At 45.9% G+C, this 23,897-nt stretch overlaps 1 protein-coding gene and 1 non-coding gene across 2 annotated transcripts in view; both read left to right on the top strand.

Moving 5' to 3' along the window:
- Positions 1 to 13,112: 13,112 nt before the first annotated feature.
- Positions 13,113 to 23,897, top strand: part of arhgap36 (Rho GTPase activating protein 36) — a 43,435-nt gene continuing 32,650 nt past the window's right edge. Inside the window, exons 1-2 of the mRNA XM_007894416.2 lie at positions 13,113 to 13,266; positions 22,145 to 22,213. Coding sequence (XP_007892607.2) covers positions 13,131 to 13,266; positions 22,145 to 22,213 — 205 coding nt within the window. The 5' untranslated portion in view covers positions 13,113 to 13,130. The remainder of the gene's footprint in view (positions 13,267 to 22,144; positions 22,214 to 23,897) is intronic.
- trnap-ggg lies at positions 19,261 to 19,332 on the top strand. The gene has a single exon. It is a non-coding gene; the product is annotated as a tRNA-Pro (tRNA).

The raw sequence follows: 23,897 nt of genomic DNA, 5'->3' as shown, positions 1-23,897 counted from the left end.
ATTATGATGATATTACACAGCGTGAAATTGACAAGAGCGGAATGGGTGAGACAGAATTCCCTGCCCTTCGTCATGGAGATGGGGTCAGCAGGGGGAGCCCGTGAGCACGACTCAATCTGTGTGAACCGATATCACACCTCTCCCAAATTCATCAACAGCAACTCACAACAACAACAACAACAACAAGATTCCATTTATAAAGCGCCTTTCACGTCAGGAGGACGTCCCAAGGCGCTGCACAGTTGGGTCATGACCCGAGTTGGGGGAAATGGTCAGGGTGAGGGGAGGGAAGGGAGGGAGCGAGGAGGGGGTAGAGAGCCGAGAGTGGAGCTGAAGGCACGGTCAAAGAGAAAGGTTTTGAGACCGGCTTTGAAGGAGGAAAGGGAGGAAGCGGCGAAGGCACTGGGGGATGGAGTTCCAGAGCCTCGGGGCTGAGAGGCTGAAGGCCCGACCACCGATGGTAGGGCGGTTGGGGCGGGGGACGTGGAGCAGACCGGAGCCGGAGGAACGGAGGGTACGGGCAGGTAGGTAGGGGGATAGTAGGTTGGAGAGGTAGGAGGGAGCGAGGCCGTGAATGGCCTTGTAGGTGAGGATGAGGATCTTGAAATCATTCATATAGTGCCCTTCACATAGCGGAGGGTAACATCTCAGAGTGCCGTAAGGTCGTGTGTAAGATATTACCTGGGATTATGAAGAACAATACTTTAAGATGCACCGGGAGAGCAGAACAACAGGACATGGGTTTTATGTTAAAAGAGGCAAATTCGGGGCAGAGACCAGGAAGTCTTTCTTTATCCAGAGGGTAATTAATGACTGGTTCAGGTTACCAGGAAGAGTGGTTCAGGTCAGAACACTGGGAACATAGGAATTGCTAGGCGAGGAAAGACTAAGGTCCATCTAGTTCTCCTTCTACCATTCTGGTAGACACACACTACAATAATGGAGATGTTGATGGCAATTAATTCTGTAGGGATTAGTCTACAACACAGTGGGAAGCTTTGGGAACCTGAGATCCACAGTTGCCTGGTTCTTCCAAACCAGACTACACTTACTATGTGTCATATCTCACATTACTCGTATGTTGTATTATGAATAACTCGTTTAATAAAGCAGCTGGATGCTGGATGCTGTGATGGGGGGACGGTAGACAGGTAAATTAACCCTATCACTGCCCTCTGCTTCAGTGCACGTTAACCCTTTCACATTCTCCTGTTTCACTGCACAGTAACAGCATCACTGCTCCTTGCTTCCCCGCACAAAGAGACAGCCAGAGAAACAAACCAGATCAACTACCGTTAATTTGATTCACTGCCACTCCAGCTCTCCCTCAGCACTGAGTTGGAGCATCAGCCTGGAACATGAACTTAAAGTCCCGACATGGGGTTTAAACGCACGACCTCCTGGCTCAGAGGCGACAGAGTTACTGGCAGTCAAACATGCCCGACCACATCCTGAGACTTTTCTAAGAATATCGAGTGGTTTATGTGCCAAAGTTTATGACCTGGTAATTACAGAATAACATCATAATGTTACGTGTGAACCCTGTGCTTCCCCCTCACCCTCTCCGTGACAGCTTACACTGCAGGCCTCAGCCTGACTCAGTCAGTAGCACCCTCGTCTCTGAGTCTGAAGGCTTCGGGTTGAAGTCCCAGGCAGCGTCCTGGCGAGGTTGTAGGCAGCGCTGTGCAGACATCCCACCAGTCTGGCTCTCGCCTTAGACAGAGTAGGATGTGGGATCAAGCCCCATGTTGTGGGTCCGTTGAGCTGCCACTGCAGTGAGTGCTGGGGGAGCGCTCCATTGTTGGCTGGTGACGTCCTTTGGATGAGATGCTAATCTACCTGCTGACCATTTCCTCTTCCAGTTTTCTGCTCTTTGTGCGATGAGCAAAACAGTTTGCCTGGAAAAAACAGTCACTACACAAATTTGACGGTAATGACTGTGAGGTATTTTGAGACCTTTCATCTTTACAGACACTGTAAAGAGACAAGTTTGCCTTCATTCAGTGTAAAACCCAACGCAAACATTTGGCTTGAGTTTCAGACATTGTGTGACAGACAGGCAGGCGGCACACACATTAAATATCTGGCACCTCTCTGCCCTCAGAAGAAGTTACGGAGCTGTTATTCCTGAGTCTCTCAAACCCTGTTGCTTTGCATGGCTTCCATCAATTTATTGGAAATCCTCCCAAGTATTTTATCTACCTTGTGTGAAGATCTGGCAAATTTCAGACTGATCGGAGAGATAGGGATTTGTAGATGAGTGAGAGGATCGTGAAATCAATCCGTTCTATGACAGGAATACAATGGCTGCACAAACCCTGTGTTTTTCTGCTATTGCCCGGGAGACAACTTCCTGTAACCTGGTACAACTGGAACAATGACATATCCCTGAAGGAGGCTGTGTTGGGGATAACCCGAAGCCCAATTCCCTGCCCTTTTCCTGTAGCCTTTGATTATCTTGGTTTCAGAGAGGTGTCCAATTTCACTGCTGTTATGTTCGTAGCTTGAACAGCCACTTGTGGCAAACCATTGCGTACTCTAATAAACCCCCTGCACGACAGTGTTTTATTTTGCCCCACCCCCTTCATAACATAACAGAACATGTAGAAGCAGGAGATGGCCATTCGGCAACTTCGAGCCTGTCCCGCCATTCAATCATGGCTGATCTTCTAATCTAACTCCGGCTAATAACCTGACCCTGCCTCATCCCCATATCCCTTAATCCCTTTTGTAATATCCCCAGATGATGGCCTCTTGTTTCTGATGCACCATGTTCACAAACATCTTTTAGAATTTGAAAAGCTTCTTTAGCATCTCATCTTAATCTTTCCGAACCTTGAACGCAGAGTGTGTAGAATCCTGTAGCTCAGTGAGAGGACCTGGGTTCAATTCCTGGGCAGGGCAAAACCTTAGGCAAGTTTTCCTTAGTCCACGCCTCTGTTCGCCCAGCAGTCAGTAGGAACCCGGTTGTTAATTGATTGGTGGATTGCTTTCCGGGGGTATTAAATTTGCCACTTCAACCCACGACTGTTTGTGTGACGCTGCTGTGCGCAATTGGCAGCTGCGTTTCGCCCACAAAATTTACAGTCAATTCATCTTAAAGTATGTGAAGCGCTCTGAGATGTCTCGAAGACGTGATAAGGCGCCGTATCAAATGCAAGGATTATTATTATTATTACATCAAATCAAAGGATTATTATAACCATCCTTGCATTTCACAAAAGGAGGATGTCTCAATACTTCACATGATTTACTGTAAAATAGAGTGATTGTATTTTGTGGGTGAAACCCTGCAGCCAATTTACATGCAGCAACAACACCCAAACAGCCATGAAGTGAGCGATTAATTTTACCTTAGGATTGTTGGCCAGGACACCGGAAGAGAGAAACTCCCTTCTCTTTTTGAATAGCGCTGTGAAATCTTTAACATCCATCTGAACAGGCAGACGGGACCTCGGTTTAACATTTCATCCAAAGGACAACACCTCCCAGCACTGCACTGGAGCATTAGCCTAAACACTGAGTTCAAGGTCTTGACGTGGGTCTTGAATCCACAGCTTTCTCCCTCCGAGGTGAGAGTGCTACCGACTGAGCCAGGCTGACACTCACACTCACACGTGCACTACCACTATCCTTGGAAGCGGTTGGAGTTGGGGATTGGGTGAAAGTTCAGTGTTTGCAGTGAGTGATATCAGCTTCTCTGTAGTTTACGTTAACATAGTAAATATCAGGCCCTAATTTCTCCCTCCCTCTCTCCCTCCCCACCTCCCTCCCTCCATTCCCCCCCTCCCCTTCTCCTTCTCTTCCTCCCCCCTCCCCTTCTCTCACTCTCTCTCTCTCTCCCTCCCTCCTCCCTCCCCTTCCCTCCTTCTCTCCCTCGTTCTCCCTGCCTTGCTCTCCTTCTCCCTCTCTTCCTTGCTCTCCCTCCTTCCCTCTCTCCATCCCTCTCCCTCCCTCTCTTCCTCCCTCCCTCGTTTTCTTTCTCTCCCTCCCTCACTCTCCCTCCCTCCCGCGCTCTCCCTCCTTCCGCTATCAGGAAGCTGCTCCCTCACACTCTCTGGTAACAAATCCGGAATGTTTAAATTTGCTGGAATTTTCCAACAGCTGGTGCAGATGTGAATCCAGAAACTGTAGCCAACCAGCATCTGTGACCCATCAGCCTGGCCTCCGCTTACATTCCCAGCGCTTCATGAGCCGTGTTTCCACACTGAACAACAAAGCTAACTCTCTTATCTTCCCTGGCTACAGGACACAGCTTCAAATTCCACCTAGTCTTAGCCTTGAGGCAGGATTGTGGAATGCCCCAGCCTGGCTTTATCACCTCAAGGATGGACTATGGGAACTCTCTCCTCGCCGGCCTTCCCGGCATCTTCCCTCCACACTGCAGGTCATTCAGAACTCTGCAGCTCGTGTGCTGTCCCGCACCACATTACTCCCACCCTCGCCCTCGCTCGCCTCCACTGGCTCCCCATCCCCCAGAGGATCGAATTCAAGATCCTCATCCTCACCTACAAGGCCTCCCGACGTGAAAGGTGCTCTATAAATGGAATCTTGTTGTTGTTGTTGTTAGTGAGGAGAACCCTGAGTCAGTGAGATTGTGGGTTCGAACCCCACGTTGGGGCTTTGAGCTCACGGTCTAGGCTGATGCTACAGAACAGTGTTGGGGGGTGGAGTGCTGTATTGTCAGAGATGCATTGTCTGGAACTCCCTCCAACTTGAGTACTTTCAAAGTCTGACTTGCCTGTTTGACTGCGTTTTCAGCCATCTTCCCTCCTCCCCCCCCCCCCCCCCGAGCTCAGGAGCGCAGCCAGCTGTGTAAAACACTTTATGACTTTATGCTAAAAGCCCTGTATCAAATGTGAGGATTATTATTGCAGAGAGCACAACAGGTCAAACCTATCTTGTCACAGCTCATTGGCTATAGCAACTGTGGATAGCCGTTTGAGGAGAATAATCAGCCCCGGATTTAGGAACTTTTATTGCTGAAGTCTGGCTGATCACAGGCAGGATATGATTACTGTAAGATTGTGGGGGTTGGGTGGCGGTGGGGGTTAAGGGACATTAAAGCTCCCACGGCACTCTTCAAAAACAGGAGGGAGTTTCTCTCTCCCGTTGTCCTGGCCAACAATCCCCCACATAAAATTGGTTCTTCTCTTTCTTGGCTGTTTATGGGATGTTGCTGTGTGCAATTCTGCTGCCTTGTTTGCCCACAAAATAAACAGTCACTCTACTTTACAGTAAATCCTGTGAAGGGCTTCGAGACATCCTTCCGATGGGATAAGGCGCTACACCAAACGATTAGTATTATTATTATTCAAGGTCTGTCTCAAAATCTGCCTCTTTTCTCGTTCTTTCACTCATCTTCTCCCCCACCCTCCTCCCAACCCACCCGGCTCTCATCCCCAGCTCGGGTTCCCGGTCTAGACTAAAGTGCCTTGGTACATCCTCCCGATGGGAAGCGCTCTGGGACATTACCCTGTGTGAAGGGCTCTATGTAGGTTGTTGTTGTGAAAGGTGCCGTGCAAATGTAAATTTGTATTGTATCTGTTGCCCTCCACGACAACAACAATAACATTTATATTGCGTCTCTATACACTCTTTCCTTCTGAGGGAGGAGTAAAACGGCAACGAGATCTTGTGCAATGTGTGAGAGATTCTGTTACACACTCAGTGTGTAAGTTACTGGAGAATCTGCCTCCTGATCAGTGAGTGTGTAAATGACTGCACTCCCTGATCAGTGAGTGTGTATAGTTCTGCACTACTCGGTCACTAAGTGTATAAATTTTGGCAGTCCCCGATTGCTGAGTGTGTAAATTTGTGCATTCCCCAATCACTCAATGTGTATATTACTGCGCTCCCTGGTCAGTGAGTGTGTATATTACTGCGCTCCCTGGTCAGTAAGTGTGGATATTACTGCACTCCCTGGTCAGTGAGTGTGGATATTACTGCACTCCCTGGTCAGTGAGTGTGGATATTACTGCACTCCCTGGTCAGTGAGTGTGTATATTACTGCACTCCTTAGTCAGTGAGTGTGTATATTACTGCACTCCTTAGTCAGTGAGTGTGTATATTACTGCACTCCCTGGTCACTGAGTGTGTGTATTACTGTACTCCCTGGTCAGTGAGTGTGTATATTACTGCACTCCTTAGTCAGTGAGTGTGTATATTACTGCACTCCCTGGTCAGTGAGTGTGTGTATTACTGTACTCCCTGGTCAGTGAGTGTGTATATTACTGCACCCCCTGGTCAGTGAGTGTGTATATTACTGCACTCCTTAGTCAGTGAGTGTGTGTATTACTGCACTCCCTGGTCAGTGAGTGTGTATATTACTGCGCTCCTTAGTCAGTGAGTGTGTATATTACTGCACTCCCTGGTCAGTGAGTGTGTGTATTACTGCACTCCCTGGTCAGTGAGTGTGTGTATTACTGCACTCCCTGGTCAGTGAGTGTGTATATTACTGCACTCCTTAGTCAGTGAGTGTGTATATTACTGCACTCCCTGGTCAGTGAGTGTGTGTATTACTGCACTCCCTGGTCAGTGAGTGTGTGTATTACTGCACTCCCTGGTCAGTGAGTGTGTATATTACTGCGCTCCTTAGTCAGTGAGTGTGTGTATTACTGCACTCCCTGGTCAGTGAGTGTGTATATTACTGCATTCCCTGGTAAATGAGTGTGTAAATGACATAAGTCAGACGCACAGAATGTTCCCGGTTTGGTTTCCTCTCAAAGCTCCTTCCAACAATTACCCTCAAGCTGAGGACCGGTTTGAAGTTAAACGCAGCAGCTGTTTTGCACCAATTTGCCCAGCTTCTCCTCTGCTCGGTGTCGCTGTGTGACGTCGCTCTGTGCGAGAGACCCTCGGTCAGTACAAACAGTTACTGTCGACAATGTTGACAATCTGCCGCATTTTGCCCACAAAATGCACAGTCACTGCACTTTACAGTATATCCTGTGAAGCACTTTAAGATGTTCCGACCACGTGGTAAAACGTTATATCAACTGCAAGGATTACTTATTACTAATATTATTTTGTGAGAGAGAAAGAGGGACATCTGAGGAGAGCCAATCGTCAAGCTGTCTCCACTTTCATCTCCGACATCTGTTAGTAGTCTTGATGCCCCACCCTCTCTGAATATACAGTTACAAATCTTGTACAGAGAAATTGTGATGAAAGGCACTGGCTGGCTGTGCAGATTCCCAGTCGAGCAAGAGTTACGAGCAGGAAGCTTGCAGGCAGGGAGCCCAGACCAGGGAGAGTCACAGAGGGAATGATCAGCCAGGGCCAAGGTAGTAAATCGGAAATCACTGGAGGATGGATCACGGCTTCTGTTGCCTGCAGCGGGGGAGCAGGTGTGGCTCGATCATCGTGGGAGAGGTGCGGAAAGCCATCTTCCGCGGCAGTAGGCAGGTGAGGTGATCGCGGGCGGTGAGGCTGTCGTTGCTACTGTTGCAAAAAATAATTTGGTCATTCAAACCACGGCTGCTGGCGGGGACGCTGCTTTGCGCAATTGGCTGCCACGTTTCGCCCATAAAATACACAGTCACTTCACTTTACGGTGTATCCTGTGAAGTGCTTTGAGACGTCTCAACGACGTGATAAGGTGCTATATCAAAGGCAAGGATTATTATTGTTCAGAGATTACTGTGCACGCCTCTGTTTACCCAGCAGTAAGTAGGAACCTGGTTGTTAGTCGATTAACGGATCACTTTTCCGGGGGTAATAATCCCTTAAAGAAAAATAAATAATAATAATAATTATTTTTTCACTTATTTCACAACTGTTTGTGAGGACTCTTCTGTGTGCAATTTGCTGCCGCGTTACACCCACAAAATATACAGCGAATTTACTTGACAGCATATTCTGTAAAGCTTTTCGCTGTATCTCGAAGATGTGATATGGCGTTACATCAAATCAAGGGTTATTATTATTATAGTGATTGCTGCACTAGCTGGGAGGAGTGAGTGAAGATGACAGTGTGAAGGAGCTGCAATAACGTCATACAGTCAGTGACACGGGGCGTTGGTCATGAGGAGAGAATGAGCTTGACAGCTGAGATGGACATTTTGTTTGGTTAACCCAGTGTCTCTACATGTGGAAATATTCCTCTGTTTGGGATAGAATGTGCATGCTCTCCCTCTCTCACTAATGGAATGCATTAATTCCTCCGAGTGTACTTCAGAGCACGCAGACTGGGTGTACAGAAGTGTGATTGGCAGCCCGTGTGTACAGCAGGTGCTAGTGTAATAATAATAATCCTTGCATTTGATACAGCACCTTACCATGTCTTCGAGACGTCTCTAAGCCCTTCACAGAATATGCTGTCAAGTGAACTGACTGTATGTTTGTGGGTGAAACGTGGCAGCCAGTTGCGCACAGCAGCGTCCCACCCAAACAGTCGTGGATTGAGTGAGGGATTATTACCCCTGGAAAAGCGATCCGCCAATCGACTAACAACTGTGTTCCCATTTACCGCTAGGTAAACAGAGGCCTGTGGAGTAAGGAAACTTTTCTAAGGTTTCACTCTGCCCGGGAATTGAACCCGGGTCCTCTCGCTTGCGAGGCGAGCGCTCTAACCACTGAGCTACAGGACTCCACTATAGAGCACACAGACTATACGGTTGTCAGTGTACCTACTCTGAGCTCTCGGTGGAGTAGACAATACTTATCTATAGTAATGTAAGTTGTGTGGCGAGACCACAGGCTGAATTTACTGATGAGAATCGTCTGGTGTTGGTCCAGTCTATTCAGAACATGATGTTCAATTAAGAGGGAACTCCGCCCATACTGAGGGGCTTTTAGCCCCTTCCCCGTTTGTGTTATAAAATGATAGCGAGCCTTCCCGGCAGTCTCTGCGGCAGTCTGTGGTGTAACCAATCCGGGCCCTGATCTGTCACTGTCGTGTCAGCCTCTCTAGGTGTGAGCAGTGTGTGTGTGTAGCCCTGGGTATGAGCAGTGTGGGTGTGTGTGTGTGTCTGGGTGTGAGCAGTGTTTGTAGCCCTGGGTATGAGCAGTGTGGGTGTGTGTGTAGCCCTGGGTGTGAGCAGTGTGAGTGTGTGTATAGACTTGGGTGTGAGCAGTATGTATGTGTGTAAAGCCCTGGGTGTGAGCAGTGTGGGTGTGTGTGTGTATAGACTGGGTGTGAGCAGTATGGGTGTGTGGGTATAGCCCTGGGTGTGAGCAATGTGGGTGTGTGTGTAGCCCTGGGTGTGAGCAATATGCATGTGTGTATAGCCCTGGGTGTGAGCAGTGTGTTAAGATTAATGCACAAGATTGGGATGATCAATTCTCACCAGTGTTAATGATCACATCACTGACTAGTGTAAACAAATGCTGGATAACTCATCTGCTCTTCGTCAATGTTTCTTCAAACTCAAACAAAGCAATGATTAATTTTACGAGTTGAATTAAGTGGGTGGTGTTGGCCGTGATTTAACAGAAAGATTGTGTGTCAGCCAGGTACAGTGGGTAGCGCTTACTCCCGCCTCTGAATCAGAAGGTTCAAGCTCCACGTCGGAACATAGAATCAGATAGTCTAAGCTGACTCTCCAATGCAGTCTGGGGTGGGTGTTGCATTGTCAGAGAAGCCATCCTTCGGGTGAGACATTAAACCGAGGTCCCGTCTGCTTGTTCTGGTGGATGTTAAAGATCCCATGGCACTTTTTGAAAAGAGAAGGGAGTTTCTCTCTTCCAGGGTCCTGGCCAACAGTCGCCAAAATAAAATTAATCCCTCACCCCATGGCTGTTTGTGGGACACTGCTCTGCGCAATTATGCTGCCGCACTTGCCTACAAAATACACAGTCAATCAATTTTACTGTGAAGTGCTTTGAGACATCCTTCTAACATTCCAACTATAACGTACATGAATATAAGAACTATATATATAAATCCAAGGATTATTACTGTTATTGGATTTTAATGAAATACATTCTGGGTTTTATATGGGATTGAAAAAGTAAGCCCAGAACATTACTTTTGGATGCACCAAGAGAACACAAGAGGACACAGGTTTAGAGTTTCAAAGGGAAACATCAAGAAGCTTTTCTTTATTTAGAGGGTAATTAATGGCCGGAACAAGGGAAGAGGCAACATGGATCAACATCCCTCTAAAAGCTTTGCTTTTGCGGAAGGTTAATCATAATAAACCTTGCATTTAATATAGCGCCTTATCATGTCTTTGAGATTTCTCAAAGCACTTCACAGAATAGATTGTAAAGTGGATTGACTGTGTATTTTGTGGGTGAAACGCAGCAGCCAATTATGCACAGCAGTGACCCACAAACAGTCGTGGATTGAGTGATCAATTTTTTTTGAGGGATTATCACCCCCGGAAAGTGATGAGTAAACAGAGGGGTGTGGAGTAAGGAAACTTACATAAAGTTTCGCCATGCCCAGCAATCAAACCCAGGCCTTCTTGTTGGCGAGGCGAGTGCTCTAACCACTGAACTACAGGACTCCACAGATAACGATCTTCGAGACTTTGAGGCAACAAGGAAATCGGCCAGATGTTCTCCCACCCCTACCCTACCCAGTCTCTCACTCTCTAAGGTCTTGGTTGTCTCTGAGACCAAGTGAGTTGCAGCTTCACCGAGACAGGAACATGACTCAGTCTGACCACAATCAATCGATCGGGGATCAATGTGAAACAGGCCAAATGTGGAACATATGACTGGCATTGGAGTGAAGTTAGCTGTCACTAATGGTCTTGTGATTCACTGCATTACAAAATTACTTGTGGAAATTCCAAGAAACAAATATCTCGGTGGGGCTTTTACAATGTCCCCAATGTGTGCAACCGATACTGTGATAAAGTAGCGTGTTCAGAAACTGCTTCCTGGTAGCTCTCAAGTTCTTCGTGAACGTCAACATCCTGGTTTGATCTATAAACATCAGACCAGCTTCCTGCCTGGGTTCCCCCCAAACAGACATGACGAGAAGGATCAATTTATCTGGAGGATTGTTGGCCAGGATACAGTGGGGTACTCCCTTCTCCAATAGTATCAGCTCTCGAACGAGGCGGATGGAACCTGGGTTTAAACGTATCATCTCCCGTCATCTCCCTCCCCCACCGGCATTGCACTCAGTCTAGACTGCAAATCCATCAATTCTTTTGAAAGGAAATTAAACAGCTGCCTGAATAATAATACAGTATATAATAATAATCCTTGCATTTGATATAATGCCTTATCACGTCGTTGAGACTCAAAGCGCTTCACAGCATATATTGCAAAGTGCAGTGACTGTATTTTGTGGGTGAAACGCGTGTAGCAGCCAATTGTGCACAGCAGCGTCCCAAAAACAGTTGTGGATTGAGTGACCAATTTATTATTTTTTTAAGCGATTATTACCCTCAGAAAGCAATCCGCCAATTGACTAACAACTGGTAAACTGCAATGTAAACAGAGGCGTGTGGAGTAAGGAAATTTGCCTAAGGTTTTGCCCCACCTGCTTGCGAGGTGAGCGCGCTAACCACTACACTACAGGATTCCATAAAGAGGAGGAATATTAAAGGGGGATGGGGGGTTAGATGGTGGAGCAAGCGGTGGAGAGTGGGATTAGAAGAGAAACAGCCGTCCAGACTGCTGCGCTGAGCAAGCTGTTTCTGTAACATTATCTGATGTCTAAGCTAAGGTTCCCATCTTTTACTCCAAGGGGCCCCTGTGTGAATCCTTCTTCATCTTTCGACACTCTTGGCTGCATTGGGACCTCTGAGCTCACTCTCTCCACAGCTGAAGCTGTCTCTGAGATGCAGCCGCCACTTGTGCGTCAAATCCATTCTTTCCCCTCAGTAACTCTCCATAAATCCATCCTCTGTCCCCATATCTGGGGAGGCTCTTCCATCGCCTTGCTCGCCTTTTGGGAATGGATGCAACCACAGGGTATTCTGTGGCTCCTCATACTTCTCTCTTTCTTTCTCGCTCTCTCTCTCTCTCTCTCTCTCTCTCTCTGTCTCTCTTGCTTTTTTCTCTCTCGCTCTCTCTGTGACCTTTCTATGGGATGGTGTCAGGAAAGAACGGGCACAAGTTTACGAGAATCACAAACTTTGAATTAAAGAGGAGGTTAGCAAAATAGTTCTGTGTGCAGAAAGAGTTTGGAATGCGTGCTTCTCTACCACCAACCACACATAAGCCAGAATCTGGTCTGTCTTTTAAAGTCCTTTTAGAGTCCTTTGAAGAGGAAAATGGATAGATGCTTGCGGAGGAATGTTACAGTGTGTGTATGTGTAAAGGTGACGTGCTTGGCAGTGGAATGTTGGAATTGAGCCAACATACCTCTCTGATAGTCTAGTTCCTGAGCCAGGCAGATCCACAGCACTCCAGGGCACGACCCATGGCAGACCAATCAGCCTGGCTCAGCGATGGGACGAGGAGAAAGCCACTGGGGGCAGGGATTCTTCCCAATTGGGTTCCACTAACCCAGCAAGCCAAATCCCCAGCTCATTCAAAATAAATGTCTCTCGATTGAATATTTCTTGATTCATGGCATAAAATTATGCTATTTTGTGATTTCTATGATTATTTTGTTGGCCACCAAAATGGTTGGCCACTACTGCCCTCGCTGGTAGAGTGGTCCTTGTTGGATAAAAGCTCACTCTGTAATGACAATCTGTGTGGTTAGACTTCAGCAGTGCTCCTACACACACTCTGGAGTCTTGCAACCGGTGCCTAAGGCATTGCACTCTTAGGTTAGTAAGCAAAGTGTGTTCAACAGGTTAGTTTGATGTTCTTATGCAGGAGTCTCAGACTGACTCCTGTTTGGGGAGTTTGAAATGGAATCCATCTAACTTAAGCTGTCGCTGACCTGGGAATGTGGATAGACAGTGTAGAGTGAGCTTTATTGTGCCTCTAAACTGGGAGTGTGGGCAGACAGTGAAGAGGGAACTTTACTGTGCATCTAACCCGTGCTGACCTGGGAGTGTGGACAATGGCTGCAGTATGGGCCTGGTTTACTCTGGTAGTGACCCGCAGGTGTTCATAAAGAGGGATGTGGCCAGTCAGGTCCAGGGCACTGAAGGACAGAGTGCCACCATCACACGGGACAGACAGACCATTGCTCTGTTATTGTTTCTCCCTGCGTTTCAGTGACTTTTCCATTCTCTTTCCTGACACAGGGTGACTATATCTGGAGCACAATGTTTGGTCAGAGCATCTCCCTGCAGCCGGTCCCGATCCAGAGCCTCTCTGAACTGGAGCGAGCGAGCTTACAAGAAGTGGCCTTCGTACACCTGCAGAGGAAAGACCTGGGCTGCCAGATCACCATACCCAAAGGTAGCGCTTCCTTAATCGCCAGCCTTTCTTCTTCCGCTTCCACACTGACACAAGGTCAAGCCCATGATCATGTTTCAATCTGCAGATCTCTGCCCGTTCTACATGTGTATGGTTTCCATTTGTCTGGAATGGATAAGCACCTGCTTAATGTATTCTGATTAACTGTGTCTCGAACCCGTGCTGTCACTGACAGTGGAGAAGGAACTTTACTCTGTATCTAATCTGCCCTGACCTGGGAGTGTGGACAGACAGTGTAGAGGGAGTTTTACTCTGTCTCTAACCCTGATCTGGGAGTGTGGATGGACAGTGTAGAGGGAGCTTTACTCTGTCTCTAATCCGTGCTGTCACTGACCTGGGAGTGTGGCCTCACTTGCATGAGCTCCTGGTTGCGGAGGTGGAAATGGAATCTCCTGCGATCTTGCCTCTGACCCGGCCATGTTCCAGTGTTCACTGTCAGAGAGACTACATGGCAGTTTGTGGACGAGCCACTGATCCGATACTACAAACAAATCATTGGGGATCTGGAAAATGTTGATTCCAAACAAAATATTTTTCTGGCAGTTTTGCTGGAATGTTTTGTGTTCTCGGAAACCTAATAAGGATTTCATGCCAGGATAATTCAACTAATTACTTCAATTGTGCACATTCGAATCAGATATTTTTCAGCACACGAGAACTTTCCATGTGGCGGTGGGATGCACAGAATTCTCAGTTTGGTTTGGATACTCTTAAACATAAGACCATAAGACATAGGAGCATGAGTAGGCCATTCAGCCCCTCAAGTTTATTTAATAAGATCATGGCTGGTCTTCTAGCCTAATTCCATTCTCAGTTTGAAAAGGCTAGATGCTTTGACCTTAATCTTGAGACTATGACCCCTAGTTTTAGATTCTCCAACCAGGGGAAACAATCTCAAGGTATCTACCTTGTCAAAACCCTTAAGAATCTTATAGGTTTCTGTAAGATCACCTCTAATTCTTCTATATTCTAGAGAATATAGGCCTAGTTAACTCAACCTGTCCTCAGGGTCAACCCCCTTATCCCAGAAACTAATCTAGTGAATCTGCGGTGCACCCCATCTAAGGCAAAACTGCACACAATATTCTAGGTGTGGTCTCACCAAGGCCTTATACAAGTGCAGCAAGACTTCCCTACTCTTGTACTCTAACCCTCTTGCAACGAACAACTACATTGCATTAGCCTTCCTAGTTGCTTGCTGTACCTGCATACTAACTTTTTGTGACTGGTGTATAAGGACACCAAATCCCTCAGAACACTAACACTACCTAGTCTCTCCCCCTCTAGAAAATAATTTGCTTTTCTATTTTTACTACCTAGGTGAATAACTTCACACTTCCCCACGTTATTCTCCATCTGCCACCTTCTTGCCCACTCACCTAGCCTGTCTATTTCCCCTTGCATTCTTCTTGTGTCATTCTCACGGCTTACTCTCCCACCTAGATTAGTATTGTCCGCGAAGTTAGATATGTTAAGTTTTATTTCCTCATCTAAATCATTGATATAGACTGTAAATAATTGAGGCCCAAGCACTGACCCTTGTGGCCCTCCACTAGTCACATCCTGCCAATCTGAGAAGGACCCGTTTATCCCTACTCTCGGATTTCTTCCTGTTGGCCACTCTCCAATCCATCCTAATATATTGTCTTTAATTCCATGGGCTCTAATCTTGTGCAACAGTCTTTTATGTGGCACCTTGTCGAATGCCTTCTGGAAATCCAAATACACCACATCTACTGGTTCCCCCCTATCTAATAATAATCCCTCCAAAACCAAAAACAAGAATAAATTGGTCATTTTCAATCTACGACTGTTTGTGGGACATTGCTGTGCGCAATTGGCTGCCGCGTTTGCCCACAAATATAGTCAATTCACTTTACAGTGTGTTCTGTGAAGCGCTTTGGGACGTCCTCCCAATGTGAAAAGCGCTATATCAAATGCAAGGATTATTATTATTATTATATCTAACCTGTTAGTTACATCCTCAAAAAACTCTAAAAGATGTGTTAAACATGGTTTCCCTTTCGTAAAGCCATGTTGACTCAGCCTAATCATGTTATGATTTTCTAAGTACCCCACGATGACATCCCTAACTAAGGTTTCTAGAATTTTCCCTACCACCGATGTCAGACTGACTGGTCTATAGTTTCCAAGCATGGTGTTGGGTTTCTCCAGAGGAACATAGGAACAGGACAGTTTCAGATTTCCACTAACCTTTGTGTGAAACGATGCCTCTTGCTTTAACTCCTAAATGGCCTGGCTCTAATTTTCAGATTATGCCCCCTTGTTCTGGATTCCCCCACCAGAGGAAATAGTTTCTCCCAGGCAACCAAAACAATTGGACATTTTAGGACTTGAAGATGATTTCATATTGTGGTGTAAACATAGAAGCATGGAAACAGGAGTAGGCGATTCAGACCCTTGAGTCTGTTCTGCCATTTTAGAAGATCATGGCTTATCTCAAGTCCAATTACCCACCCTTTCCCTATGGGGATATGTCCCTTGATACCGTGACCTAACAGTAAAGCTCTCAAGCTGTGAAAGGCACCGCCGAATTGAATACTAGATGGTTACAGGAGACAAAGAGCACATCCAGTCTGACCTGGTAGCTTTCTCCACATGATCCACCTTGTCCATAATAATAATTAATGATAATAATCCTTACATTTGCTATATATAATGTGAATGTCTTAAAGTGCATGACAAGCAGGGAAAAACCTTGGGCAGGTTTCCTTACTCCACACGTCTTATAATAATCCCTCAAGAAAAAAACAAACAATAATAAATTGGTCACTTCAATCCACGACTGTTTGTGGGACGCTGCTGTGTGCGTTTCGCCCACAAAATATACAATCAATTCATTTTACAGTTTATTCTGTGAAGTTCTTTGAGACGTCTAAGAAAACCTGAAAAGCGCTATATCAAATGCAAGGATAATTATTATTAAGATTTACTGTGAAATATAGTGATTTTTAGGCAATCACATCAGCCAATTTGCCCACAGCAATGTCCTCCCCACAAGTTTGCCATGAAGTGACCAGTTTTATTTGGTGGGATTGTTGGCCAGGACATCAGGAGAAAATAATACCCTGGGATCTTTAACATGCACCTGAACTGACAGATGGGACCTTTAATTTTAACATCTAATGGGACTCATCAAACAATGCAGCTCTCACTTAGCACTGCACTGGAGCGTCAGCCTAGACTGTGAGTTCAAAGCCCTGATGTGGGGCTTGAACCCACAGCCTACGAACTCGGAGACAAGATCTACCTAAGGTGAGACCCGAATCTGATACCCAAGTCTAGTCCTATTTTCCTGCTCGCTCACCTGTAATATCCTCTGGTTCAAGTAACAAACCCATTTCCTTTCAAAGGGAATTTTTCACTCATGGTTTGTGGCAGAGATTTCCACGTCCATCACATTACTGTTTGTGGAGGGAGGGGTTGATCACACTGGCTGAGTGTGTGTTTGTGTGTGTATGAGTGAGGGGTTGGGGGGAAAATTATCACTGTCTCAGCCCCAGAAGCGCAGGGCACTGGGTCAGTGCATTGGCAGAACGTTCAACGATCTCATTAATATTGTGGTGGGATTTACTGTTACTGTGACTGTCATTGTGTTAGAGGAGGAGATGTAGTGAGGATTAGTCTGCAGAGCCTGGCTCACTGAGAGCAGTATTTCAGCGGCGACTCAGGCTCAGTCAGTGCCAGTCACAGTAACTACACCACACTCCCTGACAGTCACTCCGTCACATAACTGGGTTCTCATCCATCCAGTGGATATCAGAAGCTTTGTCCAGAAAAGACCAGGGCTGTGGTCACCCTTTACACTGTAAAGTGACTTGATGGCTGCAAAAACACAAGGTCTTCAAGAAATAATAATAATCATAAAGAAATAATCTAGGAGAAAGGGTAGGAGATGGGAAGAGCAGAGTATAACGGGGTCTTTAATCGTCCGTCCCATATTCCACATGAACAAGAAGGTTAAAACTGGGAATCGAACCATGCAGGCTCAGGCGTTCCCATTACAGTGCTTGGCCCAATGTGACCCTAACTTGTCAGCAGTGTCTAGGGAAGAGATCAGGAATGTGTTTCTGTCATCTCCAGTCAGCTTGATCGTCTTTCTTCCAAAGAGATGAGCTGCCTGTTTGTTTTGCTCATTGGGATAGAGATGAAAGGACAACTGCACAAATGTCTCTCTGCTTTGCTCTCCAGGGGATCAAACTCTCTCATCACTTAATACTGTTATTCTTAAACTTTGTGGCTGCTGAAAGTGGAGAGAGGGATCAGAGAATCATCTCAAGGGTCTAATCCAGGTCCCCTAATGTGCTGCCCATGCAGGAATGACTTAGAAAGAAAGCCCGTTCATCAATAATAATCCTTACATTTGGTATTATCCCCTTCACATCAGGAGGAGTCCTAAAGTGCTTCACAGCATTTGTTGTAAACTAGTGACTGTGGGCAAACAGGACAAGCAATTTGCACACAGCGATGTCCTACAAACAGCGACAAAATGAATGACCCATTTTATTTGTGCAGAGTAATGACATTTTATTGCTGATATATCCAGTCAGGAGAATATCCTTCTATCTGTGTATATGCAACAACAACTTGCATTTATATAGCGGCCTTCACAAGGGTATATTTTTAGTTTAGGCCCCACCCAACTTGCGGAGTTCTCCATCTTCTGGACAGGAAGTCCAAAAGATAAGAACATAACTTCCAATTCACACAATTGTAGCCGATTTTGTAAGGACTTGGATATTTGAAAAGTTTCCAGAGAAACCCCCAAATGTCTCCTGTCAATCAAAAATGTCATGTTAAAGCCTCCTATCCAATCCTATACATTGGCTGGTTTATAATGATAATAATAATCCTTGCATTTGATATCGCACCTTATCACATCGTTGAGACGTCTCAAAGCACTTCACAGAACATCCTTTAAAGTGAATTGACTGCATCTTGTGGGCGAAATGGGGCAGCCAAATGCGCACAGCAGTGTCCCACAAACAGTCATGGATTGAGTGATCAAATTGTTATTATTTACTTGTTTTCAAAGAAGGGATTATTACCCCCAGAAAGTGATCCCCCATCGACTAACAACCAGCTTCCTACTTATTGCTAGGTAAACACAGGTGTGTGGAGTAAGGAAACTTCCTAAGGTGCTGCCCTGCCCGGGAATCAAACCCGGGTCCTCTCGTTTGCGAGGCGATCTCTAACCATACGCTACAGGCCTCCATGATTTGCTGATAACCATTAGATATTTGCATTGGGACCATTGATAAAAGAATGAAAGTCACACAAACATCCACATGGACAATAGGCAAGAGTGGGGCAAGGTGACGATAATGGGAGTAAGACACAGGTGAGAGGGGATCACACACATTGGGAATACAGGGAATAGATAGAGTGTCAGTGATAGTAAGTGTCAGTAAGTGTGTGAGAATAGAGTGGAGTGTGAGAGAAGACAGAGATGGGAAAGATCAAGGGAGTGTAAGAGAGGAAAAATCACATAGAGAAAGATTACTGAGAGTGACAAGCACAAAGATACAGTGAGTCACACAGAGACACAGGCTAGGGATGAACAGGCGGGCGGACGGAGACAGGGTTTAGATGATGAGAAGCCAGGCAGAGACATGGGAGTAAAAACGGAGACAGAGACTCACATACAGAGAATAATAACAATAATAATCCTTGTATTTAATATGCCTCATGTTGGGTTGATGTTTCACAAGATCACAAGATTGGTTTAGATGACCTCTCAAAGCACTTTGCAGGATTTACTGTCAGTTGGAGGAGCTGTGTATTTTTGTAGGCAGTCAATTTGCAATGTCCAACAAACAGCCATGAAGTGCGTGACTGATTCTATCTGAGGGATTGTTGGCTAGGACACTAATACAGAGATGCTCCTTATTCTTTTCTTATGGTGTCATGGGTTTTTTAACGTCTTCTTCCAACAATATAGCACATCAATATAGGAGTCCTGTAGCTCAGTGGCTGGAACACTCGCCTGGGAAGCGAGAGACCTGGGTTCGATTCCCAGCAGGGCGAAACCTTGGGCAAGTTTCCTTACTCCATAAGCCCGATAATAATAATCCCTCAAGAAAAACAAATAAAAATAAATTGGTCACTTCGTTTGTGGGGATGTTGATGTGCGCAATAGGGCTGCCGCGTTTCACCCACAAAATATACAGTCAATTCACTTTACACTATATTCTGTGAAGCGCTTTGAGACGTCTAGAAGATGCGATAAGGCGCTATATCAAATGCGAGGATTATTATCATTATTATTATTACATCCTCAGCAATGCACTGGAGTATGAGCTTCGACTGTAAGTTCAACAACAACAACAACTTGTATTTGTAAAGCGCTGTTCACGAGGGGAAGCGACATGCAGCGCTTCACAGTAATGGAATCTGACCCCCAACCCCGAGCCAGGGGGAGAGGGAGTGGGGAGGTGACCATAAGCATGATCAAAAAGCAAGGCGGGATTTGAATGTGGGGAGGGAGGGAAAAAGGCGGGGAGATTGAGGGAGTGAGCTCCAGAGTTTCGGGGGGTAGTGGCTGAAGGTATGGCCACCGATAGTGGAGCGGAGAGGACAAGGGACAAATAAGAGGCCTGGGCCAGCCAGGCTGAGGCACTGGGTGGTAGAGTGGGGGGGTAAACAGGTCAGATAGGTCGCCAGAGCATGAATACACTTGAAAACGAGGGAGAGGATCTTGAAATTGATCCGTTTGGTAACTGGGAGTCAGTGGAGCCTGGCAAGGACTGGTGTGATGGGGGTATGGAGTTCAAAGCCCTTCCATTACCTTCTGAGCCAGAGACAAAAAAGGGGGGTGGGAGGGAAGGCTGGTAAGTGGGTGTGGGTGGTGGTCTCACACGGAGTGGGACAAGGGCTATTCTGATGTACGAGGTTTGAACATCAGCCAGTGAAACTCCAGAGAGGAGGTGGCTCCAGCAACCATTTTAGCTATTTGCGAATGAAACGTGCTCAGTGGGAGGGAGGGGGGAGAGATAAATTCATCTTAACCCTCTCACCACCCCATCCCCATCCCACGGTGGAACCACTGTGAGCAGCAGAACTCAAACATCTGTAATGAATCGCAAGCAAAGACCCAGACCGGGTCAATGTGTCACTGTTCCCAAGCTCCAATGCCAGGAGTGAGCCCTGAGGTCCAGAGCTTAATGTTACAGAGAACGAAAACATTCCTACTGATCCCTGTTTGTTCAGTAATCAGTGGAGATCAGTGGTAACACTTCCCGGCAGTAACCATCTTTGCCGGGGCACAGTGTGGGAGACGGGGATGGAAAATGTTTGGAGGTATTTTTTTAATATCAAGCTGCTTAAAGGGGATTTGTAGAGAGACTTGCTGATCCGTGCAGTTGGCTTTCACAGTGACTTGCTCAATGTGCCAGACAGTCCCTATTTCAGGCCTGGAGCTCACAGTCCAGGCTGGCTCTGCACTGTCGGAGACACCGGCCTTCATTGGAGATGTTAAACCAAGACCCTCTCTGCTTCAGGTGAGCATTAACCATCCTGTGACATTACTTGACAAGAGAAGACAATAATCTCCTGGCCAACAATCCTTCAGCATACAGTTGTCCACAAACATGGCTGTTTGTGGGCCTGTTGCTATATGTAATGTGGTTGCTGTGTTTGCGTAGAGGCAATCTCTAGGCTTGGTAGCAACAGCTGTTGGGTATTTTTGAGAAGTTTGATGTTTGAGGTGCTTAAAAACAAAAGTCCTGTAGCTCAGTGGTTAGAGCACTCGCCTTGCAATCGAGAGACCTGGGTTCGATTCCCATTCCAAACCTTGGGCAAGTTTCCTTACTGCACACGCCTGCTAATAACCACTCACGAAAAAAAAGAAACTTGGTCACTTCAATCCATGACTGTTTGTGGGACGCTGCTGTGCACAATTGGCTGCCACATTTCGCCCACAAATATACATAGTCAATTCTTTTTACAGTATATTCTGTGAAACACTTTGAGAAGTCCAGAAGACGTAAAATCGCTACATCATATGCAAGGATTATTATTATTATTAAGGTAATTTCCTCAGTTGTGGAGTCCCATAGTATAGTGGTCCCATAGAGCGCACTCCTCACAGGCAAGAGGATCCAACTTCAATACCCGCACAATTCCTTAGGCAAGTTTCCTTACTCCACATACCTGTTTACCTAGCAGTAGTTGGAACCCGGTTGTTAGTCGATTGGTAGATCGTTTTCTTTGGTAATAATCCCTGAAAGAAATTGGTCACCCAATCCACGACTGTTTGTGGGATGCTGCTGTGCACAATTTTTTGTGGTTTCACCCACAAAATACACAATCAATTCACTTTACAATATATCCTGTGATGCGCTTTGAGATGTCTCAACACTGTGACAAGGCACTATATCAAATGCAAGGGTTATTATTATTATTTAGCTGAAATATTAGGTCCAGTGATCAACATTGCATTAATGAAAGGATTCACAGTGCTGAGAGGGCTCAACAGAGATTGACCAGGATGATACCAGGGGGCTACGGGTCATGTGGAAACATTGAAGAAGTTCAGATCATTTTCGAGACGTCAAGTTGACTGGGTATTTTGTGTGCGAAAGCTTCAGCCAATTGCGCACAGCAGCGTCCCTCGAACAATTGTGGATTGAGTGACCAATTTATTAGTGGGGGAACAAGCACCAGCATAGACCTGATAGGCTGAATGGCCTCCTGTGCTGTAAACTTCCAGTGTTCCACAACACTGCATCAGCTGCTTTACCTGGGAGTCCATTGGGCAGGTACATGTCTCCAGGTCTGTGTCAGGTCCAGGTGTGTGCTGACTTGAGATAATAACATCCATAACTTTCCTGTTTGACAGATGGGCCGAAGAGGAGGAAATCCTTCAGACTAAAGCTGGATTCACTCGCCAAGGAAAAAAAGGACAAAGGTACCTCAATACATTAATATCTCAATAATTTGAACTGAATAATTAATACTGCAATAATTAATACCTAAATAATTAATACTTCAATAATTTTACCTCAAAACATTAATACCTCAATACATAATACCTCAATACATTATGCCACAATAATTAAATACAGCAACATTTAAGTACATGCTTATTGATATATAATAATAATCTTTACATTTGATATAGCGTCTTATCATGTCATCAAGACGTCTCAAAATGCTTCATGGAATATATTGTGTATTTCGTAGGCAAACGTGGCAGACAGTTTGCACACAGCAATGTCCCACAAACATCCATAAAGTGACCATCCCTTCTCATTTCAAATGGTGCCTTGCGATCTTTAATGTCCACCTGAACGGGCAGGTGGAACCCCAGTTTAACGTTTCTGCAAAAGGACAGCACCTCTGAGTTTGTGGAGTATCAGAAAGGTGTTTGAACCCGCAACCTTCTACCTCAGACATGAGAGTGTTACCAATTGTCAGGCTAACACATATAAAGGAGTCCTGTAGCTCAGTGGTTAGAGCACTCGCTTTGCAAGCGAGAGACCTGAGTTCAATTCCAGGCAGAGGGCGAAACCTTGGGCAAGTTTCCTTACTCCACACAGAGCCTAATAATAATCCCTCCAAAACCAAAAACAATAATTAAATTGGTCATTTTCAATCTATGACTGTTTGTGGGACATTGCTGTGCGCAATTGGCTGCCGCGTTCGCCCACAAATATACAGTCAACTCACTTTACAGTATATTCTGTGAAGCGCTTTGGGACGTCCTCCCGACGTGAAAAGCGCTATATCAAATGCAAGGATTATTATTATTATTATTATTATTAATGTTGAGGATTACATAGGAATTTAAGAACAAGAGGTCATTTGGCCCAACAAGTCTGCTCTGTCACAGAATGGTCTGTGCTGGAATAGACCTGATGGGCCAAATAACCTTCCCTAGTATCTTCTTTGAGAAAGTAGTGCAGCCCTTCCCAGATCCCACTTCCCTGTATCATCCACAAGTTCTGTAGCTACTGTCAGTAAGGATGAATGTAAAGAAAAAAGTGAGCATTTACATAGTGTGAGGAAATGTGGAAACTTTCTGCTATTTGGCCTAATATTGCTTTTAGTCATTGTCTTATGTGCAATGAGTTTCTGGGCCCTTAGGTGTGGGGAAGGGGAAGTGAGAGGACACATTGTGGTTGAGAGTCTCCACAACTTAGCTTCCCTGTGGTGTGAACATCAATTCCCTTCCTACCTGACCTCTCCATGATTGATCATCTGCACAGCTCCAACCCAGCAGGGACTCAGTGAAAGTTGACACGAGGCTGATTCAACCCTGAGCAAAGGGAACCCATGACCTGAGAGGATGATCAAGGTCACACCACACCGGAGGTGAAAGAGCAGCTGCTTTATTGCTGGAACTCCTGAGGGATGGAGACTGTGCAATCCACGAGTGAGCTGCCTGAAGCTAACAGCATTGCCCTGAACATGGGCTTGAAACCATAGAAATTTACAGCATGGAAGAAGGCCATTTGGCCCATTGTGTCTGTACCGGCTCTTTTAAGAGCAATACTTGCACTCCAATTTATCTGATTATTTCCCCCCACCCCACACACACACATACACCTATCCCCCTGCAAATGACTTCACTTCACATTCTGGTCCCTTCA

The sequence above is a fragment of the Callorhinchus milii genome, unplaced genomic scaffold (genome assembly GCF_018977255.1).
Source record: "Callorhinchus milii isolate IMCB2004 unplaced genomic scaffold, IMCB_Cmil_1.0 Scaffold15, whole genome shotgun sequence".
NCBI classification, from domain to species: Eukaryota; Metazoa; Chordata; class Chondrichthyes; order Chimaeriformes; family Callorhinchidae; genus Callorhinchus; species Callorhinchus milii.
This window is presented reverse-complemented; position numbering and strand designations above follow the sequence as displayed.